The 17,736-nt window shown below is 49.0% G+C and overlaps 1 protein-coding gene and 1 non-coding gene across 2 annotated transcripts; both read right to left on the bottom strand.

Annotated features, from left to right (window-relative positions):
- Window positions 1-3,434: 3,434 nt before the first annotated feature.
- Window positions 3,435-4,411, bottom strand: LOC139230502 (tumor necrosis factor ligand superfamily member 13B-like). Its single transcript, XM_070862329.1, has one exon. It carries the CDS (start codon window positions 4,409-4,411, stop codon window positions 3,536-3,538), a length of 876 nt encoding a protein of 291 aa, XP_070718430.1. The 3' UTR covers window positions 3,435-3,535.
- Window positions 4,412-17,016: 12,605 nt separating this feature from the next.
- LOC139230690 (U2 spliceosomal RNA) lies at window positions 17,017-17,213 on the bottom strand. The gene has a single exon (XR_011587959.1). It is a non-coding gene; the product is annotated as a U2 spliceosomal RNA (small nuclear RNA).
- Between the last annotated feature and the right edge of the window lie 523 nt (window positions 17,214-17,736).

Below are 17,736 nucleotides of genomic sequence, written 5' to 3'. Positions count from 1 at the left end.
AAACCTTACACCCATCCGGTCCTATCTCAGGGCGGCAGCACGCCTGCTCCCCTGCCAGCTACTGATCCTGTGCCCCACACAGCCTGCTGGCCCAGACTGCTCTGGCTGTTGCCGAGACACAGCCGTCTGCAGCCGGGCCCTCGAGGACTAGAGATGCTCCAGGTCTCCCACCACAGCCATCTCGGTGGATGGATCTGTCCCAAAAATCAATTTCATGTTTGGTCCAAAGGTGTCGGATACTAAACCGCTCAGAACAGATTTTTTTCAAAAATAAACTTTATTCCTTTGATCAAGCAAATACATACACAGTCCAAAAAATTTCTGTACAGTATTGAGCCATGTCATAATTTACAAGTCACTTTTTCTGACTGACGGTATCAGGTAACGTTCACACTAATATATTTGTCCATACATTCATACATCTGGTTTCTTCGTAAACATTCACTTAGAAAAGATGCTACATTTACATGTAGGTTTCCGAATACACAATTGCACTGATCGCCAAGAAAGGAGGGTGTTAGGTTCCCCATATTGCCCTTGAGACAGCTGCACCAAGCTTCTTTCCATCCTTCAACATGGAGTCCTATACAATGGACTGTGCATGTCTGAATTACCCGGGGGGGGGGGGGGGGAAAATTCACCTGGTTTGCGCCTCCCGTTAGCGCCTGTGAGGGGCAGTAATCGAGCAATAAGCGGTTACCGACAGCACGTGGCAAAATCACCGACTCCCGCGAACTTCCCTGCCGATTTTGGGCCGGCGTGAACACTTATCGCCTCGCTCTCCTGCACTCCGGAGATCGTGACGTCATCCGTGGCACAGCGCCCCGTTACCGCCCCGCTTGCAATATTCGCTCCCGCCCCCTGTAGCATCACCGGGCGTCAACAACGGCAGCTACAGGAGGCTTTGTCACCTCGGCCGGCAGCTTGAGGAGCGATATTTAAAGGCGGTGGTGGTCGGGTAGGGCAAAATGTATTTCTCTCCCCATTCTGGTGCCTCCTGAATTCTTGTGGCCCCGCAATTGCTCAGCCCTGCACTCTCTTAGAGAGCTTGGGGCTGCTATGCACGTAGCACAGGTGCCGTGGCCCAACAGAGACAGCATGAAGATTCATTCAACCCGTCATTGGCCCTTCCCTTTAAGCGAGGAAGGGAGCCTGTACAGACGGCAGCGCTGCTCAGCGGCACGTTGCTCAGCGCTCTGCCGATGCCACCTCTTCAGTGCTCTAAGGGAAGTGGCACCGCTTGGTTTAGCACCCCACTTCCCTCTTGGAGCGCGAAAGGGGAAGTTCCTGGCAGCAGCAAATCTTTTTCGCCTGGCGATACTTCTGTGCTCCCTGAAAATGTAATCGCCCCAAACGGGGTGCACCGCAATTTCTAGCCCCCAGTCTCAAAAGGTCTTGGCACTGAAAAAGCTGCAAGTTTCAGGCAGACCGAAGGATGTCTCAGTATGTGACCCGGTGAAATATTACAGAGCACATTCATTAATGCTGCTTTAATAGCCACACTAACTTGCGTGTGCAAATACTGTGTCCTGGCTAATATTTACCCCTCAACCAACATAATATCACATTGTCTGGTTATTATCACATGGCTGTTTGTTGACTGCCGCGTTTCCCACATTACAACAGTGACTGCACTGCAAAAGTACTTCATTGGCTGTAAAGCGCTTTGGGATGTCCATGGTTGTGAAAGGCGCTATATAAACGCAAGTTTTTCTTTCTTTCCATACTGTCAGTAATTCCAGTCTTTATTATCCCTCCCTACAGTCTGTGGGAAGAATTTTAAGGCTCTGAAGTTATTGGTTGTGACGATGTTGTAGCATTGCTTGGTGGGCCAGCCCCGAGAGTTGGGGCTGTTTGCTTATTGGGCTGGGTGCTGTGGAATCTGCACTTTTCCTGCTGGTTTCCTACAATTGGTGGACACTGGGTTGCCTTGACAATGGGACTGGGCTGCCTGTCCTAGGACTTTCTCTCTCGATTCCTCTTCCCCTTCAGAGGAGGAGCTAACATTTTCCCGTTGTGGCCCCATTCAGCCAACGCACTTGGTCTGTTTCCTTGGGGTCTGTCGATCCTTCTTTTCCACTGGACTTGTGCTTTGTATCCTTACTGTACTGGAGTGCGTCATCACCCCCGGCAACCACTTTTTAATTTCACCATTTAAAGTTTCAAAAAGTTTTTATTTGTTCATTTGCCGTTTGTAGTGCCCCTTTAATAAGGGGGCGCTTGATTTAAAAGTTTTACACAAAATAGCTGTATCCGTTGTATCCTGTCTATCGGGTGAGACGTTAAACCGAGGCCCCGTCTGCTCTCTCAGATGGACGTAAACGATCCCATGGCACTGTCTCGAAAAGGAGCAGGGGAGTTATCCCCGGTGTCCTGGCCAATATTTATCCCTCAATCAACGTAACAAAAACAGATTATATGGTCGTCACGTTGCTGCTTGTGGGAGCTTGCTGTGTGCAAATTGGCTGCCGCGTTTCTCACATTACAATCTGACGACACTCCAACAGTACTTCATTGGCTGTAAAGTGCTTTGAGACGTCGGGTAGTCGCGAACGGCGCTATATAAATGCAAGTATTTCTTTCTTTACTGCTTACCACTTAGCAGTCTGCAGTTCTATCTGCTGCTGGTCCCACCACCATGAACTCCATCTGCTTCAAGGGGGTGCTTGGGTGATGTGCTCTGACAGCTCACTATGTTGTCATGGTGACTGTATCTTCTTATGTATTTTCTCACATTACAAATCCAAGTCTTGCTTTCTTCGGGCTTATGTCACTGGCGGCTCTGGCCTCACTCGGTGAGGTTAGACCTCAGTCGGTGTCTCCCTTCGGAGTTTCTCTCACCCTGCGTGTCGGACAGGCTTTTGTTTGGGGCACGATCTGTACGGAGCTTCTGTATCGTCTTCGATAAGATGTCCCACTGCTTGAAGTTTCCGCAGCGCTCCAGGGTCTTGAGCACAAAAAAATCTAGGCTGCCATTCCAGTGCAGTGGTGCAGGAGCACTGCACTGTTGAAGGTGCAGTCAGTCTTTTACATCAAAATAGTTGTCGTTTCTGCAGACCACGGAGATTGCAGGATGCTTGCCATGTGTCAGCCTTCTGCAGGATTGACATATTCTGGGCCGCCCTCCACACACACATCATGTAACCTCGACTTCCTCCAAATGCAAAGCAGGAAAGGATGCAGTGCAGGCCGACTCCATTCATACCCACTCTCAGCTTTGCTTTAGCATGTCTGTTACTGATTACTAATTAAATATCTGCCAAACCAGAGCAGCAATTCTATATTCAGCTGTACTTTTCCCAAATTACAACAGTGACTACACTCCAAAAGTACTTAATTGGCTGTAAAGCGCTTTGGGATGTGCGGTGGTCGCGAAAGGCGCTATATAAATGCAAGTCTTTTGTGTTCCTGTGTGCACAGAGAAATTGGTCTGACTTTCTCCAATAAAACTTTTTTTTTTAACAGCCATTTTTCCCACCAGGAAGGAACTGATTTCAATTGAGACGCAATTTGCCTCTCTTGCTTTGGACGGCGCTTATAGCAGTTTTATCGCCCCAAAGAATGTCCCGTCGCCATTCAGCGCAATCTGTGCCTGTATTCGTGGTATGACAAGTTCCAGCTCATCGCCCACTTCAAGTCTGGCAATGCCAGCGGTGAAACAGGAATTATTTGGGCAGCAGGCCGACATGTTCTGGATGCACCGGAAGAGGATCACGGTGCGGGGCTCGTTACCGACAACGCTGGCCTTCTTCCTTTTAATCAGATGTCCCATTGTGAAAGTATTGTCCTTATACCACACTTGACTGTACACCAGAAAGTAACCGGCTTCATTCACCGCGATCTTGTTATCTTTCTTGTCAAGGGCGTTACCCTTTTTCAAGCTGAGAATCCACGGGACAGTGGTTTCCTCCGCATGGTTCTGGTTGGAAACAGATCTTCGTTCAGCTCGGCAGCTCTGCAGAGACCTGCCCTGTATACATTTCTGGCAATTACTTGATCTTACCACCGGCCTTTGGTCATTGGTGGCGATCAGTTGCACGCAGGACTGCTGCACTGGCTCAGGAAGCGACCTGCCAGCTCTGAATTTCACCCGCTCATCTCCTGCTCCCTCCTCGTTCTGCAGCTCTCTCTGGAGAAAGTCACTGACCCGATCCACAGAGCTGCTCCAATTGGCTGCCTGCCCTTTGCTCCCTTGGGCCCTGGCTTCCAAGCGATCCAGCTGATACTTGTAGCTCTCCAGCTCCTCTCTCATCGAGGAGATTTCTACCCTCAGTGCAAGGACATGGTGCAAAGCCAGTGCTGTCACACAGGCCGAGAGCAGAGCTGCTGAAGTCAAGACACAGGCCGAGTAGATCAAACATCTATGTTGTCCGTCGAAGCCTGCCCTTCCTTGGTCTTTGTTCATCTTCATCACAGATTCCGCTTTATAACGGAACTGGTGCAATAACCCATCCAAAACAGAAGTGCCATTTCCTGTCAGCTGCTGTTTGTTAGACCTGTACAATTCTCAGTGCTTCTTTCATTTCAACTTTATAATCTGACAGGTCCCTTTTTTTTGATCTGTTGCAGCCTGCAAGCGAATACGACAATTCAAATTCTGAAACGCAACATTATGATGGCATAACTGATTTAGTTACAAGAACAGCGAGTACAAGGGGGAAAACACGTCTTTATATCTCGTTTGCCCTGCTGCCATGAAGTCAGATATATCTAAAACGTCACAATCTCAACTATTTATGTGAAATATTAACTTTTTTTTAAAGTTTTTTTTTCTGTTCGCTGGCTGCATCCATTTCTATATTGTAATTGACGCCTAAGGTAAAACATAGAAACATAGAAATTTACAGCGCAGAAGGAGGCCACTTCTGCCCATCGTGTCCGTGCCGGCCGACAAAGAGCCGCACGGCCCTCGGTCAGCAGCCCTGAAGGTTACATATAAACCTATGAACAATGAACAATGGCGGAAAGGTAAAAGCACCAGGCACAATCAGTCCGCCCCACACAACTGCGACACCCCTTACACCGAAACATTCTACACTCCACCCCAACCAGAGCCGTGTGATCTCCTGGGAGAGGCAAAAACCCAGGTCAATTTAGGGAGAAAGAAAATCAAGGAAAATTCCTCTCCGACCCATCCAGGTGATCGAAACTAGTCCAGGAGTTCACCCTGGTCGTATTCTATTGCCTGCAGTACTTACCACTGTATCTGCGCCAGCCAACAAGAGGTTATCCAGTCTAATCCCATTTACCAGCTCTAGGTCTGTAACCCTGCAGGTTACGGCACTTTATGCCCCTTCAATCACCTTTTAAATGTGGTGAGGGTTTCTGCATCCACCACCCTTCCAGGCAGTGAGTCCCAGACCCCCACAACGCTCTGAAAAAGCTCCCCCTCAAATCCCCTCTGAACCTTCTACCATCCACCTTAAAACTATGCTCCTCGAAATTGACCCCTCCACCAATGGAAATAGGCCCTTGCTATCCACTATATCCAAGCCCTTCAAAATTTTGCACACCTCAATGAGGTCTCCTCTCAACCTCCTCTGTTCCAATGAGAACAAACCCAGCCTATTTTTTTTAATTTCAAAATATACTTTATTCATATAAAAATTTGCACAATACATTTGAAAGCAGTTCAGTACATTTGATGCTGCCAGCAGTTCCGTTCAATACATTTCTTTACTTTACATTTCAAGGTACGATTCATACAATCCAGGATACATTGTGGTACGTTCATCAAGTTACATAGAAACATAGAAACATAGAAAATAGGAGCCTGCACTGCCATTCAATGAGTTCATGGCTGAACATGAAACTTCAGTACCCCATTCCTGCTTTCTCACCATACCCCTTGATCTCCCTAGTAGTAAGGACTACATCTAACTCCTTTTTGAATATATTTAGTGAATTGGCCTCAACAACTTTCTGTGGTAGAGAATTCCACAGGTTCACCATTCTCTGGGTGAAGAAGTTTCTCCTCATCTCAGTCCTAAATGGCTTACCTCTTATCCTTAGACTGTGACCCCTGGTTCTGGACTTCCCCAACATTGGGAATATTCTTCCTGCATCTAACCTGTCTAAACCCATCAGAATTTTAAACGTCTCTATGAGATCCCCTCTCATTCTTCTGAACTCCAGTGAATACAAGCCCAGTTGATCCAGTCTTTCTTGATATGTCAGTCCCGCCATCCCGGGAATCAGTCTGGTGAACCTTCGCTGCACTCCCTCAATAGCAAGAATGTCCTTCCTCAAGTTAGGAGACCAAAACTGTACACAATACTCCAGGTGTGGCCTCACCAATGCCCTGTACAACTGTAGTAACACCTCCCTGCCCCTGTACTCAAATCCCCTCGCTATGAAGGCCAACATGTCATTTGCTTTCTTAACCGCCTGCTGTACCTGCATGCCAACCTTCAATGACTGATGTACCATGACACCCAGGTCTCGTTGCACCTCCCCTTTTCCTAATCTGTCACCATTCAGATAATATTACATTACATGTGACACCATACGGTATACAGTGAGGGTACAGTTACATTTGTTTCCAACGTGCATTAAGCAACAGAACTTGCATTATACATGGCGCAACATAGGTGTTTGCAGATCATGGTGCTCTATGTATACAAAAGGTTTACCATTGCAGCCCGAGGGGGGTTTGTACTGATTCCTGCCCCTGGGTTTACCGTGACAGAAGGGCTTTAAACTGTGGCCCTTCCCCACCGTGCCTTTGCGGCGGCTGCACCAATTTTAATTGCGTCCCTCAGCACGTAATCCTGGATCTTGGATTGCACCAGTCTGTAACACACAGATGTGGACATCTCCTTGCTCTGGAAGACCAGCAAGTTTCGGCAAGACCAAAGTGCGTCTTTGACCGAGTTGATGGCCCTCCAGCAGCAGGTGATGTCTGTCTCGGTGTGTGTCCCTGGGAACAGCCCGTAGAGCACAAAGTCCTGTGTTACGGAACTGCTCGGGATGAACCTCGACAGCAACCACTCCATCTCCAACCAAACCTGCCTTGCGAAGGCGCAATCCTGAAGGAGATGGATGACTGTCTCATCCGCATCGATGGGTAAGGCCCTCCTCACCGCCAACCAAGCTATATCTTGGTGCTTGTGTGAAAGCTCTGGCGATGAGACGTTCTGCCAAACGAGTTCGACAGTCCGCTCAGGGAACCACCCGACAGGGTCCACCCTCTCCTTCTTTCGTAGGGCGTCCAGGACCTTACGTGCTGACCACTGTTTTATGGCTTTGTGGTCAAACGGGTTTTTTGTGAAAACCTTTTCCACGAAGGACAGGTGGGCAGGCATGGTCCAACTGGTGGGGGCGTTTCACGGCAGCGTGGCCAGGCCCATCCTTCGCAATGCCGGGGACAGGTAGAACCTCAGCACGTAGTGACACTTGGTGTTTGGGTACGGGGGGTCTGTGCACAGCTTGATGCAGCCGCACACAAAGGTGGCCTTCAGGATGAGGGCCACGTTCGGAACATCCTTTCCTCCACTGTCCAGAGATTTGTACATCGTGTCTCTGTGGACACGTTCCATTTTGGACCTCCAGACAAAGTGGAAGACGGCCCGGGTGACTGCCGCGGCACAGGAGCGAGGGATGGGCCAGACCTGTGCCACGTGCAGCAACCCCGAGAGCACCTCACTCCTGATGACCAGGTCCTTTCCTGCCATGGAGAGGGAGCGCAGCTTCCACCATCCCAGTGTTTGCTTCACTTTGGCGATACGCTCTTCCCAGTTTTTGGCGCACGCCCCGTCCGCTCCAAACCATGTTCCCAACACCTTCAGGTAATCTGGTTTAACGGTGAAGGGAATAAAGGATCGGTCGGCCCAGTTGCCGAAGAACATGGCCTCGCTTTTGCTGCGATTGACCTTCGCTCCCGAGGCCAGTTCAAACTGGTCGCAGATTGTGAGCAATCTGCGGACCGACTGCGGATCCGAGCAAAAGACGGCCACGTCGTCCATGTACAGGGAGGTCTTGACCTGAGCGCCTCCGCTGCCTGGGATCATCACCCCTCTAATGCCCGCTCTCTCCCACTCTGACCTCTCCGTCCTCGGACTCCTACACTGTTCCAATGAAGCTCAACGCAAGCTCGAGGAACAGCACTTCATCTTTCGATTAGGCACTTTACAGCCTTCTGGATTCAACATCCAGTTCAACAAGTTCAGACAATGACCTCTGGCCATATTTTGCTCTGATGTATTTATTCTCTCTTAGATTTCCATGGCAACTAGTACTTATCCCACCATTCACCCCCTAACCAAATTAATCTTTTTCGAACTTCTGCCATTACCATCTCAAGTCGGCCCGTCGGCCCATCACCCCTTTGATCTCTCTAATCTCTCCTGCCTTCCACCCTATCACAGACCTTCCCTTCTGTTCTTTCCTCCCCTCCCCCTTTCAGTGCTCCTAAGAATCTGTTACATCTTGAACTTTTCCAGTTCTGACAAAGGGTCACAGAACTGAAACGTTTACTCTGTTTCTCTCCACAGATGCTGCCTGGCCCGCTGATTTCCAGCATTTTCTGTTTTTATTTCAGATTCCAGCATCCACAGTATTTTACTTTTGTAATGGGGACATCTGTTGGTTTAAAGTGGAATTGCAAGGTGCACTTCATCATCATCATATCATAGACAGTCCCTCGAAATCGAGGAAGACTTGCTTGCGCTCTAAAAGTGAGTTTTCAGGTGACTGTACAGTCCAATACGGGAATTACAGTCTGTGTCACAGGTGGGACAGACAGGGGTTGAAGGAAAGGGTGGGTGGGGAGTCTGGTTTGCCACACGCTCCTTCCGCTGCCTGCGCTTGGTTTCTGCATGCTCTCGGCGACGAGACTCGAGGTGCTCAGCGCCCTCCCAGATGCTCTTCCTCCACTTAGGGTGGTCTTGGGCCAGGGACTCCCAGGGATGTTGCACTTTATCAAGGGGGCTTTGAGGGTGTCCTTGAAATGTTTCCTCTGCCCACCTGGGGCTTGCTTGCCGTGTAGGAGTTAGAGCGCTTGCTTTGGGAGTCTTGTGTCAGGCATGCGGACGATGTGGCCTGCCCAGTGTGGTCGAGTGTGGTCAGTGCTTCAATACAGGGGATGTTGGCCTGATCGAGAACACTGACGTTGGTGCGTCTGTCCTCACAGGGGATTTGCAGGATCTTGCGGAGACATCGTTGGTGATATTTCTCCAGCGATTTGAGGTGTCTACTGTACATGGTCCATCTGTTGGTTCAAAGTGGAACTGCAGAATACAGACTGAGGAAGTGAAGAGGACATCTGTTGGTTCAAAGTGGAACTGCAAGGCGCATGCACTGACGAGGTGATAGGATCATAGAAACATAAAAATTTACAGCACGGAAGGAGGCCATTTCGGCCCATCGTGTCTACGCCGGCTGACCAAGAGCTTTTTTTAAATTTCAAAATATACTTTATTCATATAAAAATTTGCACAATACATTGGAAAGCAGTTCAATGCATTTGGATGCAGTCAGCAATTCCATACAATACATTTGGATGCTGACGGCAGTTCCGTTCAATACATTTGCTTGCTTTACATTTCGAGGTACAATTCAGTACAATGTAATACAATCACCAAATTACGTTACATGTGGCACTATACGGTACACGGAATGGGTGAGGGTACAGTTACATTTCTTTGCAATACACATTACTAAACAGAACTTGCATTATACATGGCACTGCATAGGTTGTTTTCAGATCACGGTGCTCTATGTATACAAAAAGTTGACAAGTACAGCCCGAGGGGAGTTTTGTACTGATTCCAGCCCCTGGGTTTAAACTGTGGCTCTTCCCCACCATGCCTCTGCGGCGACTGCACCAATTTTTAGTGCCAGTCTGCAACACGTCTGCGTGTTACAGACTGACGCAATCCAAGATCCAGGATTACGTGCTGAGGGACGCACTTAAAATTGGTGCAGCCGCCGCAAAGGCACGGTGGGGAAGGGCCGCAGTTTAAAGCCCTTCTGCCACGGTAAACCCGGGGGCAGGAATCAGGACAAAACTCCCCTCGGGCTGTGCTTGTAACTTCTTTTTTGTGTACATGGAGCACCATGATCAGTAAACACCTATGTAGTGCCATGTACAATGCAAGGTCTGTTTCGTAATGCACGTTGAAAAGAAAAATGTAAATGTACCCTCACCCATTCCGTGTACTGTATAGTGACACATGTAATGTCATTTGTTGAATGTACTACAATGTATCCCGTATTGTAACGAATTGTACTTGAACTGAAAAGCAAGGGAATGTATCGAACAGAACTGCCGTCAGCACCCAAATGTAGTGTATGGGATTGCTGACCGCAGCTAAATGTACTGAACTGCTTTTGAATGTACTGTACAAATTTTTAAATGAATAAAGTATAAGTATAAGCTACGTCTTGGTGCTTGTGTGAAAGCTTTGGTGATGAGACGTTCTGCCAAACGAGTTCGACAGTCTGCTCAGGGAACCACCCGACAGGGTCCACCCTCTCCTTCTTTCGTAGGGCGTCCAGGACCTTACGTGCTGACCACTGTTTTATGGCCTTGTGGTCAAAGGGTTTTTTTCTGAAAACCTTTTCCACGAAGAACAGGTGGACAGACATGGTCCAACTGGTGGGGGCGTTTCGCAACAGCGTGGCCAGACCCATCCTTCACAACACCAGGGACAGGTAGAACCTCAGCACGGTGACACTTGGTGTTTGGGTACGGGGGGTCTGTGCACAGCTTGATGCAGCCGCACACAAAGGTGGCCATCAGGATGAGGGCCACGTTCGGAACATCCTTTCCTCCACTGTCCAGAGATTTGTACATTGTGTCTCTGTGGACACGCTCCATTTTGGATCTCCAGACAAAGTGGAAGACGGCCCGGGTGACTGCCGCAGCACAGGAGCGAGGGATGGGCCAGACCTGTGCCACGTGCAGCAACCCCGAGAGCACCTCACTCCTGATGACCAGGTCCTTTCCTGCCATGGAGAGGGAGCGCAGCTTCCACCATCCCAGTTTTTGTTTCACTTTGGCGATACGCTCTTCCCAGTTTTTGGCGCACGCCCCGTCTGCTCCGAACCATGTTCCCAACACCTTCAGGTAATCTGGCTTAACGGTGAAGGGAATAAAGGATCGGTCGGCCCAGTTGCCAAAGAACATGGCCTCGCTCTTGCTGCGATTGACCTTCGCTCCCGAGGCCAGTTCAAACTGGTCGCAGATTGTGAGCAATCTGCGGACCGACTGCGGATCCGAGCAAAAGATGGCTACATCTTGACCTGAGCGTCTCCGCTGCCTGGGATCATCACCCCTCTAACGCTCGCATCCTTCCTGATGGACTCGGCAAAGAGTTCGATACAGCACACAAACAAGACAGAGGAGAGGGGACAGCCTTGCCTGACTCCAGATCTGATTGGAAAGCTTTGAGTTTCCCACCCGTTGATTCGAACTGTGCTACTGGTGTCTGTGTAGAGCAGTTTGACCCAATTTCGGATGCCCTCCCCAAACCCCATTTTGGAGAGCACGTCCATCAGGTACGTGTGCAATATCCTGTCAAAGGCCTTCTCCTGGTCTAAGCTGATTAAGCAGGTGTCCACCCCCCTGTCCCGCACGTAGGCGATCGTATCCTGAGTAGCACCAGACTATCAGAGATCTTCCTGCCGGGGACAGCGCAGGTCTGGTCCGGGTGAATCACCAGCTCCAGAGCAGACTTGACCCTGTTGGCGATGATCTTTGACAGGATCTTGTAGTCCACATTGAGCAGCGAAATGGGCCGCCAGTTTTTGATTTCCTCCCTCTCCCCCTTCTGCTGTAGATGAGGGTGATGATGCCTTTCCTCATCGATTCTGACATGCTGCCGGCCAGAAGCATACCTCCATACACTTCCAGCAGGTCTGGGCCTATCCAGTCCCACAGAGCCGAAAACAACTCGACCGGTAAGCCGTTGCTTCTGGGAGTTTTATTCGTCTCGAAGGACCGGACGGCCTTTGTCATCTCATCCAGAGTTAACGGGTGGTCCAGACTCTCCCGCTCGTTGTCATCTAAGACTTCTGAGATAGACGACAGGAAAGACTGGGAGGCCGCACGGTCTGTGGGCTTGACGTCGTACAGCCTGGCATAGAAGGATTTGCTGATCCTCAGCATGTCAGGCAACGAAAACGTCACAGAACCGTCTTCTTCCTTTCGGCTGGTGATCACAGAGCTCCCCCTGTGTACCTTTTGGAAGAAGAAACCTGAACACGTCTCATCCTGCTCGACGGAGCGGACTGTGGATCGGAAGATGATCTTGGAGGACTCTGAGGCAAAGAGCGAGGCTTGCTGGCCCTTCACCTCTTCGAGTTCCTCCGTGACATCGACCCCCATCGACTGCAGCAGGAGCAGGTTTTGCATGCTCTTCTGGAGTTGGGACAATTCCCTCTGTCTCCCTCTCGCCTCCTGAACACCTTTGAGGATGAAGAACCTCTTGATGTTCGTCTTGATTGTTTCCCACCAGTGCATCGGGGAATCGCAGAGGGGTTTTACGGTTCTCCAACCTTTGTAATCCCTCTCAATGTTTTCCGGAGTCAACAGTTTCACGTTGAGCTTCCATATCCTTCTGCCAACTTTCTGGTTTTCCTGTGGGCGACAGTCGGCCAGTAGGAGGCAGTGGTCAGAGAAGAACACCGGCGTGACGTCGGTGGATCTGACCTTGAGCGTATGGGACACAAACAGGAAGTCAATTCTGGAACGGACGGACCCGTCTGGTCTCGACCAGGTGTATCTGCGCGGTGCTCCGTCTGCAGGGTTGCTGAAGACGTCGCACAGCTTGCCGTCTTTTACCGCGTCCATCAGAGTCTGGACGTGGTGCCCAGCTTGCTGTCGGCTCTGCTAGATCGTCCAGCCGCATCGATGATGCAGTTGAAGTCACCGCCCAGAATGACCGGCCTGGACATTGCCAGTAGCAGTGGGAGCTGCTGGAACAGGGCCAGCCGCTCGTTCTTGAGAGCTGGGACATAAACATTAATTAACCTGAGAGGGGAATTTTTGTACATTACATCTGCTACGTGGAGGCGGCCGCCCACCACCTCCTTAACTTCGGTGATGGTGAAGTGCCCTCCCCACAGCAGAATGCCCAGGCCGGAAGACCGGCTGGCGTTGCCTCCTGACCAGACGGATGGTCCATGGGTCCACCATCGTGACCATTGCCGGTAACTGCTGAAGTGCGGCAGACCACACTCCTGCAAGAACAGCAGGTCTGCTTTGACCTTGGAGAGGTACCGCAAGGTGGAAACAAATCACGTAGTGGATTTTACGCTACGCACGTTAATAGTAGCAATTTTTAAATCCATTTTAAAGTTACTGGTTACAGTTCAAAACATTTACATTACAAATAAACCGTCCTTTAAGTTGGAGACCTGCCCAGTGGCCAGTTCCTGCATACATAGATTTACACTATAAAAGTCTACTTCACCTGGGCTGGGATACAGGTCATCCTCTGCCGTGGGGGTGCTTTGACCAGGGGACTGCTGCAGTGTTGTCAGACAGACCGATATATCCTCTGCGCTGTCATCGCCTGGTGTTGGTGGTTCCCTCTTTTCCTCACTCACGAGCTGGGGTGCTTCGGTCGTCCGTTGTCCCGGAGCTGGGCTGCGCTGGTCGCTGCTTCGATCCCGGTATTCCGGAGCTCGTGTGCGCTGGGCACTTCGCTGCTCCCGGTTTCCCGGAGTGGGGCTGCACTGGTCGCTTGACTGCTCCCGGTCGCCTGGGGCTGTGGATTGGCGTTTTGCCTCTTGTTCTGGTGGCGGTAGTGAGGGGGTAGTGAGTGGCCGACCAAGAGCCATCCAGCCTAATCCCACTTTCCAGCTCTTGGTCCGTAGCCCTGTAGGTTACGGCACTTCAAGTGCACATCCAAGTACTTTTTAAATGTGGTGAGGGTTTCTGCCTCTATCACCCTTTCAGGCAGTGAGTTCCAGACCCCCACCGCCCTCTGGGTAAAAACATTCTCCTCATATTTCCTTTGTAAATGTATTCTCATCCGTTCTGTGCACTGCTTTCATCTGTATAGTGCTGCATGTAATGTGATTTGTGGGCTGTATTACACCCGAATAAATTCTGCAATTCACACAGTTCATAAATTAAACGAATCTAACTTGATTAATGACTCACAGGAGTGATTACCAGACAAAATTTGATCTGAAGATATTGGGACAGTTTGGTCAAAGAGGTTGGTTTTTAAGGAGTGCCACAAAGGAGGTGAAGGGGTCGTGGTGGAGTTATGGCGAATGTTTGTGGCGGAGGATCGGCGAGAGATCGTGGCGGAGGATCGGCGAATGAGGGTACGGGGCCCAGAAGAGGCGAGGGCCCAGGGGCAGCACGGGCCAGCTCACACTGCGATATGTGTGCGCACTGGGTCCGTGCAGCAGAGCAGGTCTCCAGTCGTCCTGGTTAACCCTTGCCACTGGACCAAGACCGAGCTCTGTCGAGCCCGTGTGGTGGCTGGTGTGCAACGGTCACCACATATTAAAAAAATCCTCGCACAGGCATCTTCCACCCCCTCAATTGGAGTTCAGGACTGGAACATTGGGTCCTTCATTGAAACATCGGTGAATTCATGTGGAAGCAAGTCATCCTCGTTCGAGGAACCGCCTCTGATGATGATGATCCTGGATTGTACTGAATTGTACCTTGAAATGTAAAGTAAGCAAATGAATTGAATGGGAACTGCCGTTAGCATCCAAATGTATTGTATGGAATTGCTGACTGCATCCAAATTTACTGAACTGTTCGTGAAAATGTTTTATATGAATAAAGTATATACTTTGAAACAAACAAAAATATTTTCTCTAGATCTCCCACCATTTACTTTAAATCTATGCCTCCTGGTTGTTGACCTTTCCGCCAAGGGAAACAGGTCCTTCCTATCCACTCTATCCAGGCCCCTCATAATTTTATACACCTCAATCAGGTCTGCCCTCAGCCTCCAAAGAAAACAGACCCAGCATCTCCAATCTTTCCTCATAGCCAAAATTCTCCAGTCCAGGCAACATTCTTTTAAATATCCTCTGCACCCTCTCCAGTGCAATCTCATCTTTCCTGTAATGTGGTGACCAGAACTGCACACAGTACTCCAGCTGCAGCCTAACCAGTGTTTTATAGTTTAAGCATAACCTCCCTGCTCTTGTATTCCACACCTCTGGGGACATCTGTTGTTCAATGTGGAACTGCAGCATACAATAGCAACAAAAATAACTTGTATTTATATAGCGCCTTTAATGTAATAAACCGACCCAAGGCGCTTCACAGGACAAACAAATAAATTTGACACCGAGCCACATAAGAAGAAGTTACAGCAGGTGACCAAAAGTTGGTCAAAGAGGTAGGTTTTAAGGAGCATCTTAAAGGAAGAAAGAGAGATAGAGAGGTTCAGGAAGGGAGTTCCAGAGCTTGGGGCCCAGGCAACAGAAGGCACGGCCATCAATAGTTGAGTGATTATAATCAGGGATGCTCAAGAGGGCAGAATTAAACGAGCGCAGACATCTCGGGGGGGGTTGTGGGGCTGGAGAAGATTACAGAGATAGGGAGGGGGCGAGGTCATGGAGGGATTTGTAAACAAGTATGAGAATTTTGAAATCAAGGCATTGCCTAACCGGAAGATGATGTAGGTCAGCGAGCACAGGGGGTGATGGGTGAGCGGGACTCGTTGCAAGTTAGGACACAGGCAGCCGAGTTTTGGATGACCTCAAATTTACGTGGGGTAGAATGTGGGAAGCCAGCCAGGAGTGCATTGGAGTAGTCAAGTCTAGAGGTAACAAAGGCGTGGATGAGGGTTTCAGTAGCAGATGAGCTGAGGCAGAGGTGGAGACTGGCGATGTTACAGAGGATGTTACAGAGGTGGAAACAGGTGGTTTTAGTTATGCTGCGGATATGTGGCCAGAAGCTCATTTCAGGGTTAAATATGACACCTAGGTTGCGAACAGTCTGGTTCACCCTCAGATTGATGCTAGGGAAAGGGATGGAGTCAGTGGTTAGGGAATGCAGTTTGTGGTGGGGACCAAAGACAATGGCTTCGGTCTTCCCAATATTTAATTGGAGAAAATTTCTGCTCATCCAGTACTGGATGTCAGACTCTCTCAGGTAGACATAAAAGCTGCTGCATCAACAGTGACTACACTTAAAATGTACTTTATTGGCTGTAATTCCAGTGAAGAGGAAAGGGTGTAAGAGAAAAGATAGCCATCCATGGCTAACTAAGGAAATTAAGGACGGTATCCAATTAAAAACAAGGGCATACAAGTGGCCAAAACTAGTGGGAGGACAGAAGATTTGGAAGCTTTTAAAAGCCAGCAAAGAACGACTAATAAATGATTAAGAAAGGGAAGATAGACTATGAAAGTAAACTAGCACAAAATACAAAAACAGATAGCAAGAGTTTCTATAGGTATATAAAAAGGCAAAGAGTTACTAAAGTAAGTGTTGGTCCCTTCGAGGACCAGACCGGGGAATTAGTAATGGGAGATGGCAGAAACTCTGAACAAATATTTTGTATCAGTCTTTACGGTAGAGGACACTAACAATATTCCGACAGTGGATAGTCAAGGGGCTATAGGGGGGGAGGAACTTAACACAATCACAATCACTAAGGAGGTGGTACTCAGTAAGATAATGGGACTAAAGGCAGATAAATCCCCTGGACTTGATGGCTTGCATCCTTGGGTCTTACGAGAAGTAGCGGCAGGGATAATGAATTCATTGGTTGTAATTTACCAAAATCCCTGGATTCTGGGACGGTCCCAGCAGATTGGAAAACTTCAAATGTAATGCCCCTATTTAAAAAATGAGGCAGACAAAAAGCAGAAAACTATAGACCAGTTAGCCTAATATCTGTGGTTGGGAAAACGTTAGAGTCCATTGTTTTTTTTTAAATTTTTCGTAGCCAATCTTTCCAATTCTTTGTCAGATCACAAATGCCAGAGGTCACCTTGCACACATCAAGGATCACCCTGCGCTAATGCTCTTAGCCAAAAGGCCTAGAGCCCAAGCACCGTTCCTGGAAGTACTGCAATACCAGGTTCGTGCCATGGAGGTGGATGGGTCAGCAACCCCACACACCTCCGTGGAGGTGGATGAGTCAAACCACCCCACCCACCTCCTATTTCCAAAAAGCATAGGAGAACCACCTTCCTGATCCAGGGAGAACCACGTTGGGATCATGGTTACTCCCCTGTCAGGTCAGTTACGCATGATCTTAGCCAAAAGGCCGAGAAGCGATCATCCATTGTTAAAGAAGCAGTAGCAGGACATTTGGAAAAGCAAAATTCGGTCAGGCAGAGTCAGCATGGATTTATGAAGGGGAAGTCATGTTTGACAAATTTGATGGAGTTCTTCGAGGATGTAATGAACAGGGTGGATAAAGGGGAATCAGTGGATGTGGTGTATTTGGACTTCCAGAAGGCATTTAACAAGGTGCCACATAAAAGGTTACTGCACAAGATAAAAGTTCACGGGGTTAGGGGTAATATATTAGCATGGATAGAGGATTGGCTAACTAACAGAAAACAGGGAGTCAGGATAAATGGTTCATTCTCTGGTTGGCAACCAGTAACTAGTGGGGTGCCGCAGGGATCAGTGCTGGGACCCCAACTATTTACGATCTATATTAACGACTTGGAAGAAGGGACTGAGTGTAAAGTAGCCAAGTTTGCTGATGATACAAAGCTGGGAGGAAAAGCAAAGTGTGAGGAGCACACGAAAAATCTGCAAAAGGACATAGACAGGCTAAGTGAGTGGGCAAA

Source organism: Pristiophorus japonicus, chromosome 19 (assembly GCF_044704955.1).
Source record: "Pristiophorus japonicus isolate sPriJap1 chromosome 19, sPriJap1.hap1, whole genome shotgun sequence".
Classification (NCBI taxonomy): Eukaryota; Metazoa; Chordata; class Chondrichthyes; family Pristiophoridae; genus Pristiophorus; species Pristiophorus japonicus.
This window is presented reverse-complemented; position numbering and strand designations above follow the sequence as displayed.